This window comes from Callorhinchus milii, unplaced genomic scaffold (assembly GCF_018977255.1).
Source record: "Callorhinchus milii isolate IMCB2004 unplaced genomic scaffold, IMCB_Cmil_1.0 Scaffold2, whole genome shotgun sequence".
NCBI lineage: Eukaryota > Metazoa > Chordata > Chondrichthyes > Chimaeriformes > Callorhinchidae > Callorhinchus > Callorhinchus milii.
In genome coordinates, this window is record NW_024704743.1 from 55,035,196 (window position 1) to 55,052,917 (window position 17,722).

At 39.0% G+C, this 17,722-nt stretch overlaps 1 protein-coding gene across 2 annotated transcripts in view; it reads right to left on the reverse strand.

The window, feature by feature from the left end:
- Positions 1–278: 278 nt before the first annotated feature.
- ahr1a (aryl hydrocarbon receptor 1a) overlaps positions 279–17,722 on the reverse strand; it is a 144,807-nt gene continuing 127,363 nt past the window's right edge. Inside the window, exons 6-11 of one of the 2 annotated variants that reach the window (XM_042332144.1) lie at positions 12,926–13,056; positions 11,639–11,841; positions 11,040–11,149; positions 9,792–9,933; positions 6,054–7,365; positions 279–4,576 (exon numbers count right to left, since the gene is read on the reverse strand). In XM_042332144.1, coding sequence (XP_042188078.1) covers positions 4,421–4,576; positions 6,054–7,365; positions 9,792–9,933; positions 11,040–11,149; positions 11,639–11,841; positions 12,926–13,056 — 2,054 coding nt within the window. In that variant the 3' untranslated portion in view covers positions 279–4,420. Of the gene's footprint in view, positions 4,580–6,053; positions 7,366–9,791; positions 9,934–11,039; positions 11,150–11,638; positions 11,842–12,925; positions 13,057–17,722 lie in introns of both variants that reach the window. The other variant, XM_007899700.2, reaches the window with a different exon arrangement.

The window sequence follows — 17,722 nt, forward strand, 5'->3', positions numbered from 1 at the left end:
TGAAGTTGTGGTTCATCAGGAGGTAATGGTGATAATTGTCCAAACACAAGACAGGCCTTTCTGTTGAGTCTAATAAAGGGAGCTGAAAACCATATGTTGTGGACATTCAGTGTGCAGAGAGGAGATCTCCAAGGGAAGTGTTTGAAGATACAATTGCTTTAAAGGAGCAAGTGTCCCCTCTTGGCGATTTTCCATACACATGGTTTAGGGGTAAAATTATGAATAAATCATTACACTTTCAAGCACAATAATAACAATTCATTCAGACAAGAGAATGATCAATTTTGGTTCCAAAATATTCACATTCAGTGAGCTTTTATTACAATATTGAAGTTTTACAAACTTCACTGAAGGTCAGTGAGGTTACTACAAATGTTATCTTAGAAACATGTACAGTGTGTGTGGACATAGCAAACTGTGAGCAAATCCATTAGAAACAAAAGTCAAAATAAACTTACAAGAAACTGTTTACAGTAATACTGTTTTTTTAAAACATCACTTTAACAAAAAAGACTGGAGAGCAAAGAGAGCAGAATTCAAACTGAGGTGTACTTCCAAACCTTTATGGTGCTTGTGCAGTCACCAGTGCACTTGCATATACCATCTCACTGTGTACTACTAAGGCTCAGCTGCTGCAAGTATAGACCAAAACACTAATAAGCTGTTACGCATATAAATGCTTACAATAAGCCAGTACTGGCAGTACTGAATGCTTGGCACTTAGTAATATGGTATTTTTTTTAATTTGGCTTAGTAGACTAATGTCTATAACATGATATAATTAATAAACAGTACTTTTGTACAATATGATGCTATCCCTTTAAACCTCTATTACAGTGTTTGTAGACTTAGCTACTGTTTATCACATTCGCATACCTTATAGGGCTTAGTTTCAGCAAACCCCTCATTTCTCAGTTCCAAAATGCAGGAGCCAGTCTTTAGTATTGCAAACTGTATTGTTTCTCATTCTGTTAGAAATGAGGTGCATCAGTCTTTTCGTTGCTCTCGACGAAGTCACGTTTAATGGTTGGTAGTGTTGAAGGGGAGCATCAGGTTGTTCACTTTTCACATGGTGAGACTAATTTAGACCAGACAATGCTAATGAGCTTCAACTGTCATAAAAATTTAATTCATTTCACCCCTTAACAGCAGAAAGGGATCGGCAACCCATATTCTCATCCTACTGAGTTAATCTAAGCCAAAGCCACATTGGTGAGTCTCTAAGAGCATGATTTCAAAAGGGCACAATCTTCACAAAAGTACTTGCAAATCTATTTTGAGAAGTGGAAAGAAACAGACGAACAAAGCCTAATTTCAGCGCAAGGAAATCACAAACAAGCACTGCTAGTGCACTTGAGATGACCTATAATAGTTTAATAAGATGTTCAGACGGATAAAATTTCTGTAGGTTTGCTCAATTATCTTTTCGAATCACATTATCATGCAGACCTTCCCCTAGGCAAGAGAGAGGGTGTGTGGACTATACGGTCAAATAATTTTTCAAGAAGATGGTGCCCATAAAACCATTACACACCTTTTATTTAAACTAAACCAAATAAATCCATAAGCATAGCTAAGTCTATCTGCTGTATCTAAGAGAGGAATATTTAAAATGCATTCTAACTTTCTTGCCTCATCTCCCACAAAAATATTCTCCCTTAGATTGGTTCTGTGTTTCAAGGCATATCTTTTCAAATCCTACTCTGAAGATTGTGTGCAACTTAAAGCATTTATTGCTCCAAGGATTACAAATGCTTCTGACCCTGAAACACACACAGACTGGTTCTGCTACTGAGCAATAAGCAAACTAAAATCATGCGACACCCAGATCATTTCCCCTTCCATGTAAAATGGGTAACAAGCAAGGGATGAACCGGGTGAATATTCAAAAAAAAACTATTACTCTGGCATATTACAGTATTTTGGTTTATGCTTACGAAACCGGCAACGTTTAAAAATGTAATAAATGTGTTTTAAAATATAATTATCTTCAAAAGGACAATTTTGTTCAGAATATATAAATTACATAATACACACTAAAATGTGTCAAATTGAACATGTACAAAATCAGTAACAATTATTCAAAATAAAGGTACATTTTGCACCAATATTGATGTTTTTGCAAGTCTACAAAACCTGTTCGATAAAGTAATTGTATTAAAAAGTACTTTTCTTTCTTTGATAAACTGCAAAATGTAGCTTTTAATAATTAAAGCAAACTTGCTGTTGTAGTCATCTTTACTGCTCACTGAATCAATAAGAGCTTTTACAGTTAAGTATTAGTTATTTTTTCTCCTGAAGAGTGCAATATACCAGGGATAGGTATGTTAACTGAGGCTGAATGTGTACAGCACGCCTTTGCCAGGTTTACGAAAGTGCTGGGAAAAAAATTCTAAATATTTTGTAAATAAAGTAATTTTTTTTTGACAAAATAATCCATAATTACTGTCTTCCTGCTAAATGCTGCAAATGTGCCATAAGAAACAAGGGCTGACATATGTCAACACCTGTGCCTGTGAAACAGCCAATTTACACAAACTATACAGTGGCTCATGGGATCAGGCACAGGTTCTCAAAGAGGTAAAACAAAATCCTTTCTGGATAAAGAGACATCACTGCATTGCATAATCATAGGCTTAGCCTCCACCCAATCTACCCACAGCCCATCTCTTTAATGGGAGCCAGGAGGGAAACGGCCTAAGGAGGATCATAGCCAGACCTCTAAGCAGCCCCAACCCCATCACCCACGGGACCCTTCTTGCCTCTCTCCCAACTCCCCGGGGTGCCCGCCTACTTCTGGTCTGGCGGGCCACTCGTCAGGGTGTCCTCACCTCTCATTGGTCAATGGACCTATCAGTCAAGTCAAGCCTGGTTTAAAGACGACTGACCCTGGTCAAAGAGTATTCTCACCAGCCCCGCCCCCTATGTGCATTGTAATAGGAAATTGATATGATGTTCTCTTTCGCAGAAATAATTTACGATACTGGTTTAACTTTGAGACGATGCACTGTAAAAACAAATTCTCTGTTTGTCTGGAAAGTAAAATAGATGTCCACAGGTAGAATATGTGCAGTAATGCAACTTATTTAAGCAGGGAAATGAAAGTGAGGGTGGTGGGGAGGGAGGGGGAAAAGAGGTGTGGTATAACATCTTTGATGCTTAAATAAAATATACATTTTATGTAATTTTATCTACTATGCATACTATAAATGGAGAGTATACAGTGGAATACCTATTGTATTCAGTAAATCAAAATCTTCACAACAAATCTAACTGAAGTCAGAATAGTTAACAAAAGGTAACTAAAATGAATTTATTCCACTGTTCCCCATATTTATCCAGAGGGGCTAATTCTTTAAAAGTTTTACAGAGCATTACAGCAGCTCTGCAGGCTACTTTAAATCATTCCCATTATGTCAATGTGAACTGAGAGCTACCCTTCTGAATAGATTCTTTAAATCAGGTTAAGCATTTAACGCTGAGTTCTTAAGTCTCAAGTATTATTACCTTCCATGGAGTTAGGGAGCTCGCACAACCTTTAGGTCCATCAAATAGAGAAAAATAAGTTTAAACGTAACCAAATGTCTTTCCCTGTTCACTGCCAGCCACTGTACAGACAAATGAAAAATTGGTTTTATGGCTTTGGTTCCGTACAGCGGATTGTACAGCAAAGCATAATACTACTGCCTAAAGATTTACAGCAGTGGGGGAGAGAAGGGGGAAATTATAGTCATGATCTTATCATGCAGACAGGATGCTTTCATAGCATGTTCGTGTATGTGAACGTAACCTGCTTACATCCAAAATATGAAGACACACGTATAAAATAATTTTCTTTGTAGGAAGTAAAAATACAGATCTTACATAATGATAGTTTGTAATTATATAAAATTAGCTCCAACTGTACAGTCCTCACGCACTCTGGGCCAAACACTTAGTTGTGGGATGCAACCTCCGAGAGACCGTGTCCAATTAGCCAAAACTTGATCTTGCAGAACCTTTACCGATCTTTCATGATGGGTTGGACCTAATTACTGGGATGAATGTGCATGTGCCAAAATTGATTTATTTCAAATGAATACTCTGTGCCAAGGTCCTAGGACCCCCGCCCCTACTCCCCCCAAATCTAACAGAACATTACCAAAGAATTTAATGTCCGTGAAGGAAGAACTTCATATTTCACGCAAAATCTGAGCAAAAACACACATGCACTTTTAGTGCAAAACAAAGAATCAATATCATCCATAACAGAGTATAAGGTCCAATTTAAAATCCAGCACAGTGCAGTCTTTTGCGCCTTATAATTCTTCAGTTTTAGAAGCTCCTTGTCCCTTCACATTCTGCATACTTTCCAGCTGTCCTTCAGCTGGCAGTATTCAAACCATCATGTTTGACACAGGATGGTAGTCCTTGTATTCATCTACATAAAGCCACTGTTTGGTTGGTTTGAGTAGACTTGAGTAGATTTTCCTGGATGATGATTAAGAGGCTGAGAGTTTAACGATGGGTAATTCACGTTGTTGAAGGAGCTTGGATAGATTTCAGTACTGTTTACATCAATGTATCCAGTTTCGATCTGCTGAGGTAAAGATAAGCAAAGCGCCTTTCAGTAGATGCATACCAAATGTCAGGCCCATCTAACTACCCATTTCGACAATTAGATTTATCATTTAGCATATACATTTAGTACGTTCAGCATAGAACAAAAATTCAGTCACAAGGGTTCTTTTGTTCAATAGTACTTTTAACTTCACAATGAGCTGTTTAAAAATAAAATGTGGATGTTAGAAAATTGTTTTTAAAACCTCAAAAATGTGCCACACATAAACCAGCATCTGGGGAAAAAAGGTGAATGCTTTATGTCTGCAGTGTCAGTTCCTTTGAATGTGAAACATTAATCTATCCATTATTCCCTTTCAGGTGCAGATTGACCTGCTGTGGGGATAATGGTGGTTTGATATCAGAGTCTCATTGTACAGCATGCGGCTGGCAGGAACATTGGTCAATACACTCAGTGCAGTACATACAAGGCAGCACAGATAGAATTAAAATGATAAGTAACAAAATGTATGCAGTAGAACCTAACTAATCCAGTCATCCAAGTGACTGGACAAAAGTGACCTACTTGGTGAGGTGACCTGATTACTGAAACAGGTTGGGTGATTCAGGTCACTGATGTAATATTAAGGGCATTGCTAATGGGCAAGGTTCTTTTTAACCATTATACAGTATTCGTAGGAGACTCAACCCTTTCCCCCCCACACACATGCTTGTGGTAGCTGTGGCAGCAGGGGCTTGAGTCACTGACCATGTAATGACTGAAGTGAGCTCGCCCGGCTTTTTCGAGGCACTTTATTTTGTGAACCTACAGGTGAGAATTGAAACAAACTGATCATTCCTAAATTGAAACAAACTGATTTCATGTAGAGCAATGAAAAGAGACAATTTTGATCCCACCCATTTTGTCATTCCAAACTAAAACCAAAGTCCTAGAGGCAAAAAATTAATATCTACCAAATTTCACCAATTATCGAAACTTTTGGCGAGTGTCACCAGAAATGTCAAATTAGAAAAAATTATAATTCCTAACTCTGAAATATCACTTTGAGAGTATTAGTTTGAACTCGGATTGTATTAAAGGATTTGCTAGCTGTTTCAAATCAGCCTAGCCTCTTTCTGCAGTGTGGAGCAGTTTTGTTTCTTTCAAGTCTACAAAGTCCTATTTGAACCAGAGACTTTAACTTTAAAACTCTGTAAATATTGCAACTTACAATTAGTGCTGCTTGAATGCACTTTGAGCTTTTTTACTTACAATATCTGCTCCATCACAAAATTGTTAGTATGCTTCCACAAGCATATGTGTGGGAGGAAAGGGTTGAGTCTCCTACGAATACTGTATATTGGTTAAAAATAATTGTTAAAAAGCTCAAGGATGTTAAATGATACATAATTTAGTCAAGATACATTATCACACTTTATAACTACAGTCTTAAAGAAGCTTTAACACCCGCTAAACAATTGCTTCATATGGTATTTTAGCACCAAGTCCTTACCTTGGCTAAAAATTGCTGTTGACTTGAGATTGCAGGATTCAACTGTACAGGATTGATACAGGACAAATCATTCTCACATGGGTACATTGTCACGTCCCCTGCATAGAATGCCTGCTGTGTTGTCCCTGAGCCGGTCGTGTTTGCTCCACTGCAGTCTGGAATTTGTGGGTTTTGCTGTACATTTGAGTACAGGTAATCCTCCAAACCATCAGCTGTGGTATAGTTCCTTGTGTGATAGCTACTAATCGGGAAGTCTGTTTGTATTAAGTTAGAAGGCTGTGCTGGGAACGCAGCAAGCTGCTGGTGCAAATGAACATCTTGCTGACAGGCTGAGGGGGTAACACTGAGCTCAGATTTGTACTGGACCTCTTGGGCGGTGCTGTCTAAGCCAGAGAACCCAAACTGTTGCTGACAATTGACAAGTCTTTCATTGCCTGGGTTCCAGTTTGCAAACGGTCCATTGACTTGCATATGTTTCATTTTCTGGCATAGCTGCTGCTGCTGATAATAATGTTGCTGCTGCTGCTGCTGGTCTTGCTGCTGATGCTGTTGATAATTTTGCTCTTTTTGCTGCTTCTGCTCTTGATGCACTTGCTGTTGAACCATACAACTTGAACTCGGAGTAAGTGGCTTTTGCTGCATGCAGCTAGAGTACATGCAGTCGGACCTCTTTTTCAATGATTCCTGGACATAGGTTAGAATCTCCTCGTTTAGTGATATGTCATTTATATCTCCAGCTTCATCCAGATAATCCCAATTAACTCTCAGGAACGTCTCATCCCGCTGTATGAGGTCAAAGTCTTCCAGCCCAATTCCAAGACTTTTCATAGTGTTATAAAGATCACTGCCAATGTTATTTGCCAAAAAGTCTAAATTCTCTTCAGCAGGGGCGAAGGTGGCTTCATCCTGAATGCAGTCGGTGGGCTGTTTCTTCCCAATCCTGTTCTTTCCACTGAACAGAACATCCTCCCAATCACTGGGAACAATATCGTTTTGTTCTGCATCTTTGCTCTCATTGCAAATGTTTTCAAAGGAAATATTGCAATTTTGTGATGGAGCAGAGACATATACAGATCTGTCCTGCTGAAGCATGGCACCAAGAAGCGAGCTTGGATCGATAGATTCCTGTCCCCTTGAAGATGTTTCTTTGAGAGCTGTTAATTTTCCGGTCATTACTTTGATTTTATTGTGTGAGGGATCCATCAATCCGAGCAATGAAAAGCTTCCTTCATATAGCAACGCCTCCCCAGTGGCAAAATTAAAGGGCAACTGCAATGCTCGTTTCCTCAAATGCTCTTCCCCTTCTTCTGCTCTGAAGACGTAAGAAAAACAACTTTGTTACAAGAATGCATTTAATATGTGCAAGGATTCAAAATACACTGTATTCACAAAAGGATTCATAAACAATGAAAAGCCTAACAGCAGACATATTCACCAGGTCCACAACATAATTCTTCCTGCTACCAAGGATTAATACATGTCCCATCCTGGCTCATTGAGTCAGAAGGTTGTGGGTTCAAGCCCCACATCAGGATTTATAGGAACATAGGAACAGGGGTAAGGCATTCAGCCGTTCAAGCTTGTTCCGCCATTCTTGTTGCGGAGTCCTGTAGCTCAGTGGTTAGAGCACTCGCCTCGCGAATGAGAGCCCTGGGTTCGATTCCCGGTAGGGCGAAATGTTGGGCAAGTTTCCTTACTCCACATGCATCTGTTAACCTAGCAATAAGTAGGAACCAGTTGTTAGTCAATTGGCAGAATGCTTTTCCGGGGGTAATAATTCCTTTTTAAAAAAATAATAATAATGAATTCAGTCCAGTCACTTCAACCTACGACTGTTTGTGGAACACTGCTGTGCGCAATTGGCTGCTGCATTTCACCCACAAATATACTGTCAATTCACTTTACAGTATATTCTGTCAAGCGTTTTGAGACGTCTCGAAGATGTAATAAGGCTCTATATCCAATGCAAGGATTAATATTATTCTATTAGATCATGGCTGATTTAAACCTCAACTCCAATTACTATTGTTCCCACGCAAAAGCATTGCATGATGCCAACTCCACCAGATTCAGTACAATACAATTTACATTTACATAGCGCCTTTCTTGTTGGGAGGACATCTTGAAAGGAGAATCAACGTCAGAGCTGTGATTATAGTGGGGAAGGTGATGCTCTTGTCAGCTAATATACTGGAATGGTCCCAAACCAGTCAAATGTCTTTAATGGCCAAGGGTTAGAGGAATTCCTGAGGGTGGGGAGACTTCCCAGTTGATTCTTCACTCGTCCCGTTTGTGAGGAGGAGAAACTCGCTTCTTTTTTCAAACAGTATCATGGGATCTTTAATGTTCACCTGAACTTTCATCCAAAGGAGAGAAGTTCTGACAATGAAGCGCTTATCCAACACTGGACTAAAATGTCAGCATAGACTGTAAGCTTAAAGTCCTGAAGTGGGGATCAAACCCAAAACCTTTTAATGCTGAGGTGAAGTTCTATGAAGAACTTGACTCTAATTATATCCTCAGCTGCAAGAAACAAGCTTACTTCTTTGCAGCTAGCACTGCCTTCCAATGGAGCTTGTATTGTGTAGGTGAAGATAAAATACAATGACAGCACAAGTCATGTGGGCTGCTCTCAGAAACACCATGGATAGCTTTTGTGGCTCCATCGGAGATCAGGTTTTCAGCCTATCTGCCTCCACTCTCCGGAGTCCCTCCAACTCATTTCCTCCCTCATATCTTTCAAGGTCTGCCTCAAGACCTTTCATCTTTCTCCTACCCTAACCACCCACTCGACTCCCACCCCTATCGTGGGTGCCAAACCAGAACTTTTAAGCACCTTGGGATATTCTCAAGATATGACAGACATTATATAACTCAAATTTGCATTGCATTGTGTACAGAATGGAAAGAGTCACATTAGTTCAGTAGGAAGCACTCTTGATTCTGACCTGGAAGTGGCTCTATGCCAAAAATAGACAAACTATTAATTTGCCAGCATTGACATCCCTCATCTAGATGAGCTCCTAAATATTTTCTTGAGAATAATAGACACATGCACATCTTACCAAAGGTGTGCTACTGTTCTAAATTTAACTGTAAAGCCAATTTATCAAGATACATATACAGCAATGTTTCCAGACTGCAGAAAAGATAGGTGGACCTCAAACAAATCAACAAGTTAAAACAACAAAAGATCTTTTTTCCTATATGGGTAACAGCGTGGGCTATTGCCAGTAAAGTTTAAAAAAAAGGGCAAACACCAGAGCAAGACCTTATTTATGGCACACTGGGGAAAGGCCATCTGATAAAGTTGCCTTTGTATTGACACAGTTCATTAAAGGACTTTAGGTGAAACTCTTCCCTCCCTCTTGTTCTCTGCCCCCATCCCAATGTATGATGATTGAACGTTCCTGTTTGCATGTAGAGGCTAAATAAAGAAGAATCAGAGTCAATTTTTTTAGTATTTGCTTAAACCAAACAGTAATAGTTGCAGTTCCTTTCAACTAGTGATCCCCTGGTGTTCTGGCCTATAATCCTTCAATAATCCATCGGTCAATAACTTTGTGAGCCACCGCTGTGCACAAATTGGCTGCTGCAGGTTCCTACAAATGCACTTTAAAACAATTACCTGTGAAGGATTCTAAACATGATTAAAATACGAGAAATCTATTTCATTCTGGATCTCTTCAAAAGCTTCCGTAAGACTTGATTTCAATGTAAATCAGTTTCAGTACTTACGTGAGAGCTCTCTGTGTGGCGATAATATAATCTGGCCTCCCATTCTTATATCCCAACCGTGCATTGGCCTGCACCCAGGTCCAACCATTCTCTTTGGTCAAGAGTCTGAAAACTGTCATGCCACTTTCTCCAGTCTTCATCACTGAAATTCAGAAAACAATGGGGGAAAGAAATGCAAGTTGTTTGTGTCAGTGCTGCATTTTAAATTGAAGTTTAAAGTTCCTGGGAGCTGCTTCAACTCTTTTCAGACTGTGTAACTATTATGGTAAATTCAGCCTTAATTTGAAAGCTGGTTTTCCAAATCTAGTTTGAAAACAACTAAATTGAAGAATCTTCCACAATTCTTAATTCTTAAGGCAAAATAAATGGTCTTACAGGCTAAGGCTAGATGGAATTTCATCCCACAAATGGAGGGGAGGTGAGGTTTCAATCTATGGTGTTCCAATTGTTTGATAAAAAATCCACCTTGTTGATAACTAAAGACACCCCCATCTCCCCTCCCACCCCCGCCATGACTCCACCACAATGGTTGGCCAGAGGTCAGCATGTTCGAGATTTGGGTTAGTGGTCGACATCCTAATGAAAACAAATTCCGCCAACCAGGAGTCCATTGCTGCTAATAGTTCAAGGACAGCTTCAGGACCATCCATTGTGTTGGTTACAATCCCCTCCCTAAAAAAATTCAATACAGCCTCCTGTGATGCCTCCCTCCTCAAATAATTAAAGTTAGCTTCCCGCGATCTTCCACAACATTACAAATGGAATGCCCAAGAAGTTGTAAGGGTCCATTTTTGATTGGAAAAAAAAATCTATTCTCATCCCAACACTTATACTTCACAAAACAGCCTAAGCATCTGCATTCCAATATGTGTCACTTTCAGATCACTTGTTGACACGATTTACACAGGATTGCACACAATTTACACAAGATTTACTTGCGATGACGAGTGTGATTTTCTTGCAGAACACTATGAAAAACGCAGCATAAACTAAGCATTCATATCACAAATTAATTACTTAGTACACCACTGATAGCAGCTTGATTTAATGCAGAGCTTACTGAATATAGTCCAATAGATGGACATTGTAAATCATGTAAATAATCAGAATCTTGCTATTTAAAGACTACAGGTTTAAAGATTAATTTAAAGTTTAAAGAATAAACTAGTGTTTTTATCAACCACTCCCTTAAACACACACACACTATATTGGATAGAACTTTCTTCATCATAAGAAAACTACACTTACTTCGCACATGGTTCTCTGCACAATACATCATGTCAGCAGCATGAATAAACTGATAACCAGTTCCTCGCATGCAGAGCTCAGTGTCTGTGTAGCCGAGGACCAGCTTCCCTCTGAGGAAGAAAACAAAAGCAAAGTGAATGTCTCCCGGTATGTTCAATGTTCAAAGCCAGGTTTGCAAACACAAAGTTCAGTAAATTTTAGTCAAACAAAGTTTTGTATTGAAATTGTTAAAAGTTGTCTTTGCAACAGTAGAACTCATATAAGTCTTATCTTTATAAATTGTATAATTGCCTAAGTTGTACATTGACTCGAGTCCCATTGAGTTTCCCACCAAAACCCACTTATATTTCTTCACACTGCTTGTATTAGTTACCTTTTGACTCATAACTCCGTTGCCCTACCCTCTACTATTCCTGCAATAATGCCTGCCTTGAATCGTAGGAAATGACGTCCTGACTCATCGACACATGCAAACTCACTGACCTGTTTCCCAGAATTATTTACAGCAGTCGAATGACTAGGAATCCAGAGAAAAAGACGTATTTACAAACTATTTTCCATTCGGTCTTTCATAAGCTAACAAAAACCATATTACTCACTTGGCATCGCACCCAATGGGTGTGAAGTCTAATTTGTGCTTGGTTCTGAAAATGAAGTTTTTGGTTCGAATCTCCAGGATGGATGGAGGCTGCAGTGGCGTTGCTATCGCAAATAACCCCAATTGTGGTGGGATTAATGAGCCATCTTTCCCCTTCCTGTTCTGTTCATAAAGAAACTTCAATCTGCCTTGGAAATTCATAGCCTAAAAGAATATATCAGTTAGAAATCTGCCATTGTAGTATCAAATGCAGTACATATCCGACCAATATTGCCGTCTGCGATAACTGAGGAAGTTCATCTGCTACAGTCCACAGACTTGTGTGACTGATCAACAGCAAGTAAGGTAAGCCTGTGCAAAGATTTCTTGTAAGTGGTACTGCATCGTAAACTCTGAACCAGTGAAATGGTTTCAATAAATCATTTTAACTGGAAAATGAAATTAATTTAAGTACTGTTATAGATTACAGAGCTAGGCTCAGTCAAACATCCATAATTATTGACTTGAGCTTTCCAGCACTAAATTGGATCTCAATCATTAGCAAAGGCCTTTAATACAGTTCAAAGTATATTCATACATTTTCCATTGTACAACATCTGCAACGACTTTAAACAAAATGCATTTCAGTTCTGTATATTGGAAAGTAGAGCCATGGTAGCCTTTTGGACTAGTGGGTAAAAGCAATAGACAAATCTGAACAAAAGGTTACAGCTTCAATTCCTAGTTGGTGGAACAGTCCATGGGAGGCTAGAATTGACTTTAATAGCCATGATGATAAGGAGATAGAGAGAGAAGGGAAAAAAAGGGCTGCATTTCTGATGCTGACTGTGATCTGATGACCTCCAATAGGAAATATATGTGTTGGGGACACGTTGAGTGACTTGCCTCTTGGGGAATGTTCAGCTAAAGAAGGTTTCAAACCTATAGGGGGGGTTGGGGGGGGGGGGGGGGTTGCTATTTTCCAAACAAAAACCCCCATTATCACTGTTGTTGCTGTTATTGTGTAAAATGAAGGCATTTTCCAGACTATAGAAAATGTGTATGAAACATCTGATCATTTTATAATAAAACTTAATTAAAAAAACATTAAACAGGTTCTATCAATCATTAATCTCAAACAGCCTTTATATTTCAGAGCTGCGTGACTGGAGCCTCTTATATTACTGAGGTTTTTGTTTGAGGCACAAAAGCCAACACATTTTCTAATCATTAAACCAATTATTTTTAAAAAAAAGTAGTTTGAAGACCAAAAGTGGCCCATAAATTAAACACAAAAATGCCAAATTACCAGAAATCCAGAGGAATTATCCAGGAGACATCGGAGCCTACAGACAAAGTTCCGTTCCAAAAACGGTGAGTTTTCTGGTGGAAGTTGCTCAGGATTGTAATGGGTGATTGACAAAGGAAGGCTATTTTCACCTGTATGAAGGGTATGGTTACATAAAAAGAAACAGTTAAACGTTTTACCACATTAAACTTTAAAAAANTGTAATATTTATACAACACGTGTGCAGGTTCCAACAATGGTTTACAGCTTGAATCATCACTGGGCCAAGAATGTTAGAACAACAACAACAATTGCATTTATATAGCGCCCTCTACGCCGCGTGGCTTCTCAGAGCCCTTAACAAGGGCGGAGCCCGCGGCCGAGCCAGGGCGAGGGGGATGGTGACCGTAGGCGTTGTTGAAGAGGAAAGTCTTCTCCCATGACCTGAATATAGGGAACAAGGGGGCAAGGCGAAGGGGTTGAGGGAGGGACAAAACAACAAACCATCTTACACAGTAGTTCTGCATTCACAACAACAAATTGTTCAGGAGCACAACACCCTGATGAAACCTATTATGTAACGGAAACACTTGGTGAAGAAAAATAGTTTGGCTCCCAAACTTGTAGATGGCATAACATGACTAAGTCAAAAACAGTCACATTTTTCACACCATCACTCTCTTATTGTAATATTTATGTACATTTTTTTACGCAGAGTGTAATTAACAGCTGGAATGGGTTACCAGGAACAAGTGGGTTGATGTCAAGGCACTGAACTCACTTAAAAAAAACAAGTGTTGTCATGGTAGGGTTGGTATTCTGGAAGGACAAGATCAAATAAAGCGTAGTCTTTATCCAAAACGTTACCCATCGTGGTACAGCAGCAGACTACAGTCGGCACTCCCAATCCGGCTAATTTATAGGGCCTCATACATATCACACTCACTCACATGCAATCACTCAAGCATGAACGAGCCAAACTGACTCACTCACTCACTCATTGATTGATTCACATGCCACATAAGGATAAGGGCCAGTCGGCAAAAGTGGTATTAACAGAATGCAGGTAATACTGTTAGGAACTTGAAAAATTTGTTGATATGAGTGTGCTGATGTTCATGTTGACGTTTTCAGTAAATTTATAAGCCAAACAAGCCTAGCACGTGTCACACTCACTAATGTGTCACCAGCACTCATGTGCAATCACTCATGAACACATGAGCCACACTCACTCGATCATGCGAGGATAAGGGCTTCTCGGTTTAACTGGTAATAACAGAATGTAGGTAATACTGTTAGCGACTTGAAAAATTTGTCGAAATAAGTATGCTGAAGTTTATGACATCGACAAACATGGTAAGACTTGTGTGTTGATATGCAGAGAAGAGACCTTTCTGCCAATATAGGTGGGTTGTCGATATAAACGGGTTTAAGATAGGTGGGTAACACTATAATAGGGATTCAGCTTCAACACAATAATTTTCAGGCCCTCTGAAGCTAAATCTAAATGTGAAGTCCTGCCGTAAGCCATAAATTATGAAGATTCTTCTACAACAAATGCCTTGGTCTCGCTCTACCCTACCTCAGCGATCTTACTCTCCCAGACATTCCATCCTCTCATGCTCTGCCTGCTCCACCCCATCATTACCTTCAATAAATTAGTTTTCAGTCACATTGCTCACCACCCTCTGAAACTCTCTTCCAAAATGTCCACCTTGCCCCTCACTTTCAGCTAGTGAAACCAGACTAAAAACATCTCTCTCCTACTGTGCTTTCTGCCACCTCCCACCTCCCTCCCAGCTCGAGCAATCTTGGCAAAAAAAACCTTGAGATGATCTTGTTATGTGATAGCAGTTATACGAGTTCAAGTTGCTGTTGTAATCAACTCCAAGATAGTCACTTGATAAATGGCAAGTGATAACCACAGAACCATTAATCCCTTCAGGACAGAAAGCCTGAGGAACAAAAGGACACAACAGCATAAAGCATTCCCCACCTTCTCAACTACAAATGACTGATATGTAGGTGAACAATTTTATAACAAATATTTGAAAGCCTCAATAACATCACTATTTTCACAAGACTGGGTATCCATTATTGCTGTACAAAGCACCTACTAATTTAAATGGAATATACAGACATTACTTTCAATAAGCATTTGAGAAGTAACAGTCAAAAATAGAAATAATTTTCCACACATAGCAAAAAGGTTACAGCATGCAACAGAATGGATGCCAGATGTTGAACTTCTGGCGAATCTTGTGATGATTGAAAGTTTAACAGGAGCAGAAGAGACCAAACAAAATCACTGACATTTTTATTATAGTGAAATTATTGTCCAGGAAGATCACTGCAAACTAGAAATTCAATTCATGGCTCCAGCCCTGGTTGAAGAGTAAAAGTTGCACATGCAAACTAAGCATTCACTTCTGCTTCAGTTTGACACCACCAGACGAAAGTCTTCTGGCACTGTTGATGTGTTATTATTTGGTCAAATTTTTTAAAATGGAAAACGCAAGGATACAAGGTTTCACACTGTACATAATAAAAAACAACAAAAGACTTTTAGTAAAGTTTAGGATATGAGACACAGTGCAGAAGCATTAGTTAAGAGAGAGACTCAATCTTCAATATAGATCAATCTAAAACGTGTCTAGAGAAATTTCAGATTTACTTTATTAACTCATCATTTTGGAGAGTCCTGATTCAGTCTCAACTTTGAAGCTGTTTTCCTGTAGTTCTGAGAAGAATCTTAAAGAAAACCAGCTCAAAATTAGGACGGTATATAATAACTTGCAAATTCTCTACACTCTGAAAGGCTGCAAAAATAGAGTAAATTTAGATCCAGGTGGAATATCTACACTATAGTTTCTAAGTCTATCAGTCCAAGGCAGCTATTGTCTCACGATTGATCTCTATGAACTCCATTGTGGAGAGTCTAAAAATTGAACACTGTAGATTGTCAGGAGCACAATAATATGACTACTTTGAAAGACCTCATTGTTGAGCACGCTCTCTGATTGAATCAGCCTTTAAATATTTTGATTGGACAAAACACAGTGTTAGAGATGAGAGACCTTCCACTCTTTTTATCCTTCCAAATAATGAAAGGACCTTTGGGTTAGCAAAAAAATCTGAAAGTGCCAAGTGTCAAATCTGAAAGTGCTACAGGTTGCTTGGGCTGGTCACAATAACTTTGTTTGTTGAGCACATCAAGCTATTTTGCACTTGTGTTATTTTCCCTCGTGTGACAATGAGCCTATCCTTGGACATGCAGAGAACAAACCAATAATAATCCCTCCAAAAAACCAAAAACAATAATTAAATTGGTCATTTTCAATCTACGACTGTTTGTGGGACATTGCTGTGCGCAATTGGCTGCCGCGTTCGCCCACAAATATACAGTCAATTCACTTTACAGTGTGTTCTGTGAAGCTCTTTGGGACGTCCTCCCGACGTGAAAAGCGCTATATCAAATGCAAGGATTATTATTATTATTATTAATGTGCTCAGAGGTCATTTTGTTTAATGGTTGATGGCCCTCCTTCCTAACATTCGATGTAACCATCACCATTAGGCTGTCACTAAGATCAGCATTGAACTAGAAAGCAAATGCAATTCAGCAAAGTTGCTTGGTGTTACATATCCCAAATTGTCTTCTTTAAAACCTAGAAGCAACATTCAATTAAAGTAATTGCTTGTCTTAGAAGCAGCATTTTCAGGAGCACTTAGTTTTCTGACCGACAAAAGTTCAGTCAAAACCCACAAAACTCACTCAAGACCATATCTTTTGGGGTCAGTTGGGTATCTGACATGCGGAAACCCATCACCATGCTTAAGAGTATTCATATCAAACTGAGAATTCCATGCATCTCACCTACACTTGGAAATTCCAGAGATGAATTGTTGGAATGGAATAATAATAATAATAATAATAATAATAATAATCCTTGCATTTGATATAGCGCTTTTCACGTCGGGAGGATGTCCCAAAGCGCTTCACAGAACACACTGTAAAGTGAATTGACTGTATATTTGTGGGCGAACGTGGCAGCCAATTGCGCACAGCAGAATACACAATCTCTCCAATCCTGGAAGGAGTATCCTGCTTACCTAATTCCTGAAAGTATTAGGTGCAGGTTGGCAAGAGCGAAGGCTTGGAGACCCCAGTGTGTGCATTAGGATACTGCTTGAATCTAACCAGCTAAAACTGCATAGCTTGCCATTTATATCACTGTCTGGCAAGCTTTCTCCCTGCTTGTCCATCTAGGACCACCCTACCTGTTAGACCAGGTGGTCTTTGCACGTGCTTTGAAACTTAAACACGGGCACTGATTTATAGGGTGGATAATCAACATTACATTTAAAAATGGAAAACTTTTAAACACAATTGTGAAAACATTCCCTTTAAAATACTTCAAAAGGAGATTTGATTTTTTATGTTTGTTGGTACTATTTATTTTTGCTAATACTAATTGTGGGAGAAAAATGATGCTTTAGATTTACAACACTACCAATTTAGGTTTGCCCAGAATGTTCGAGGCATTACACACCAATGTTAACAGCTTAGAAAATGGACTTACTCCAGCACTTTAAAAAATTATAGTATTTACCATCCAAGCATTCAGCAAACTGTACGGCATTTTTCATTTAATGACTGTTTACGAAAAAAGCCCACAAGTTGCAGACTGCTGCCATCTTGACTGAAAATAGTAACAATATTTTAGGATTGATTTTCCATTTTCTTATAAGCTTGACAAAGTAAAGTGGATAATGCCTACTGGAAGGAAAATAATGTGGATGATTACCACGTCTTAG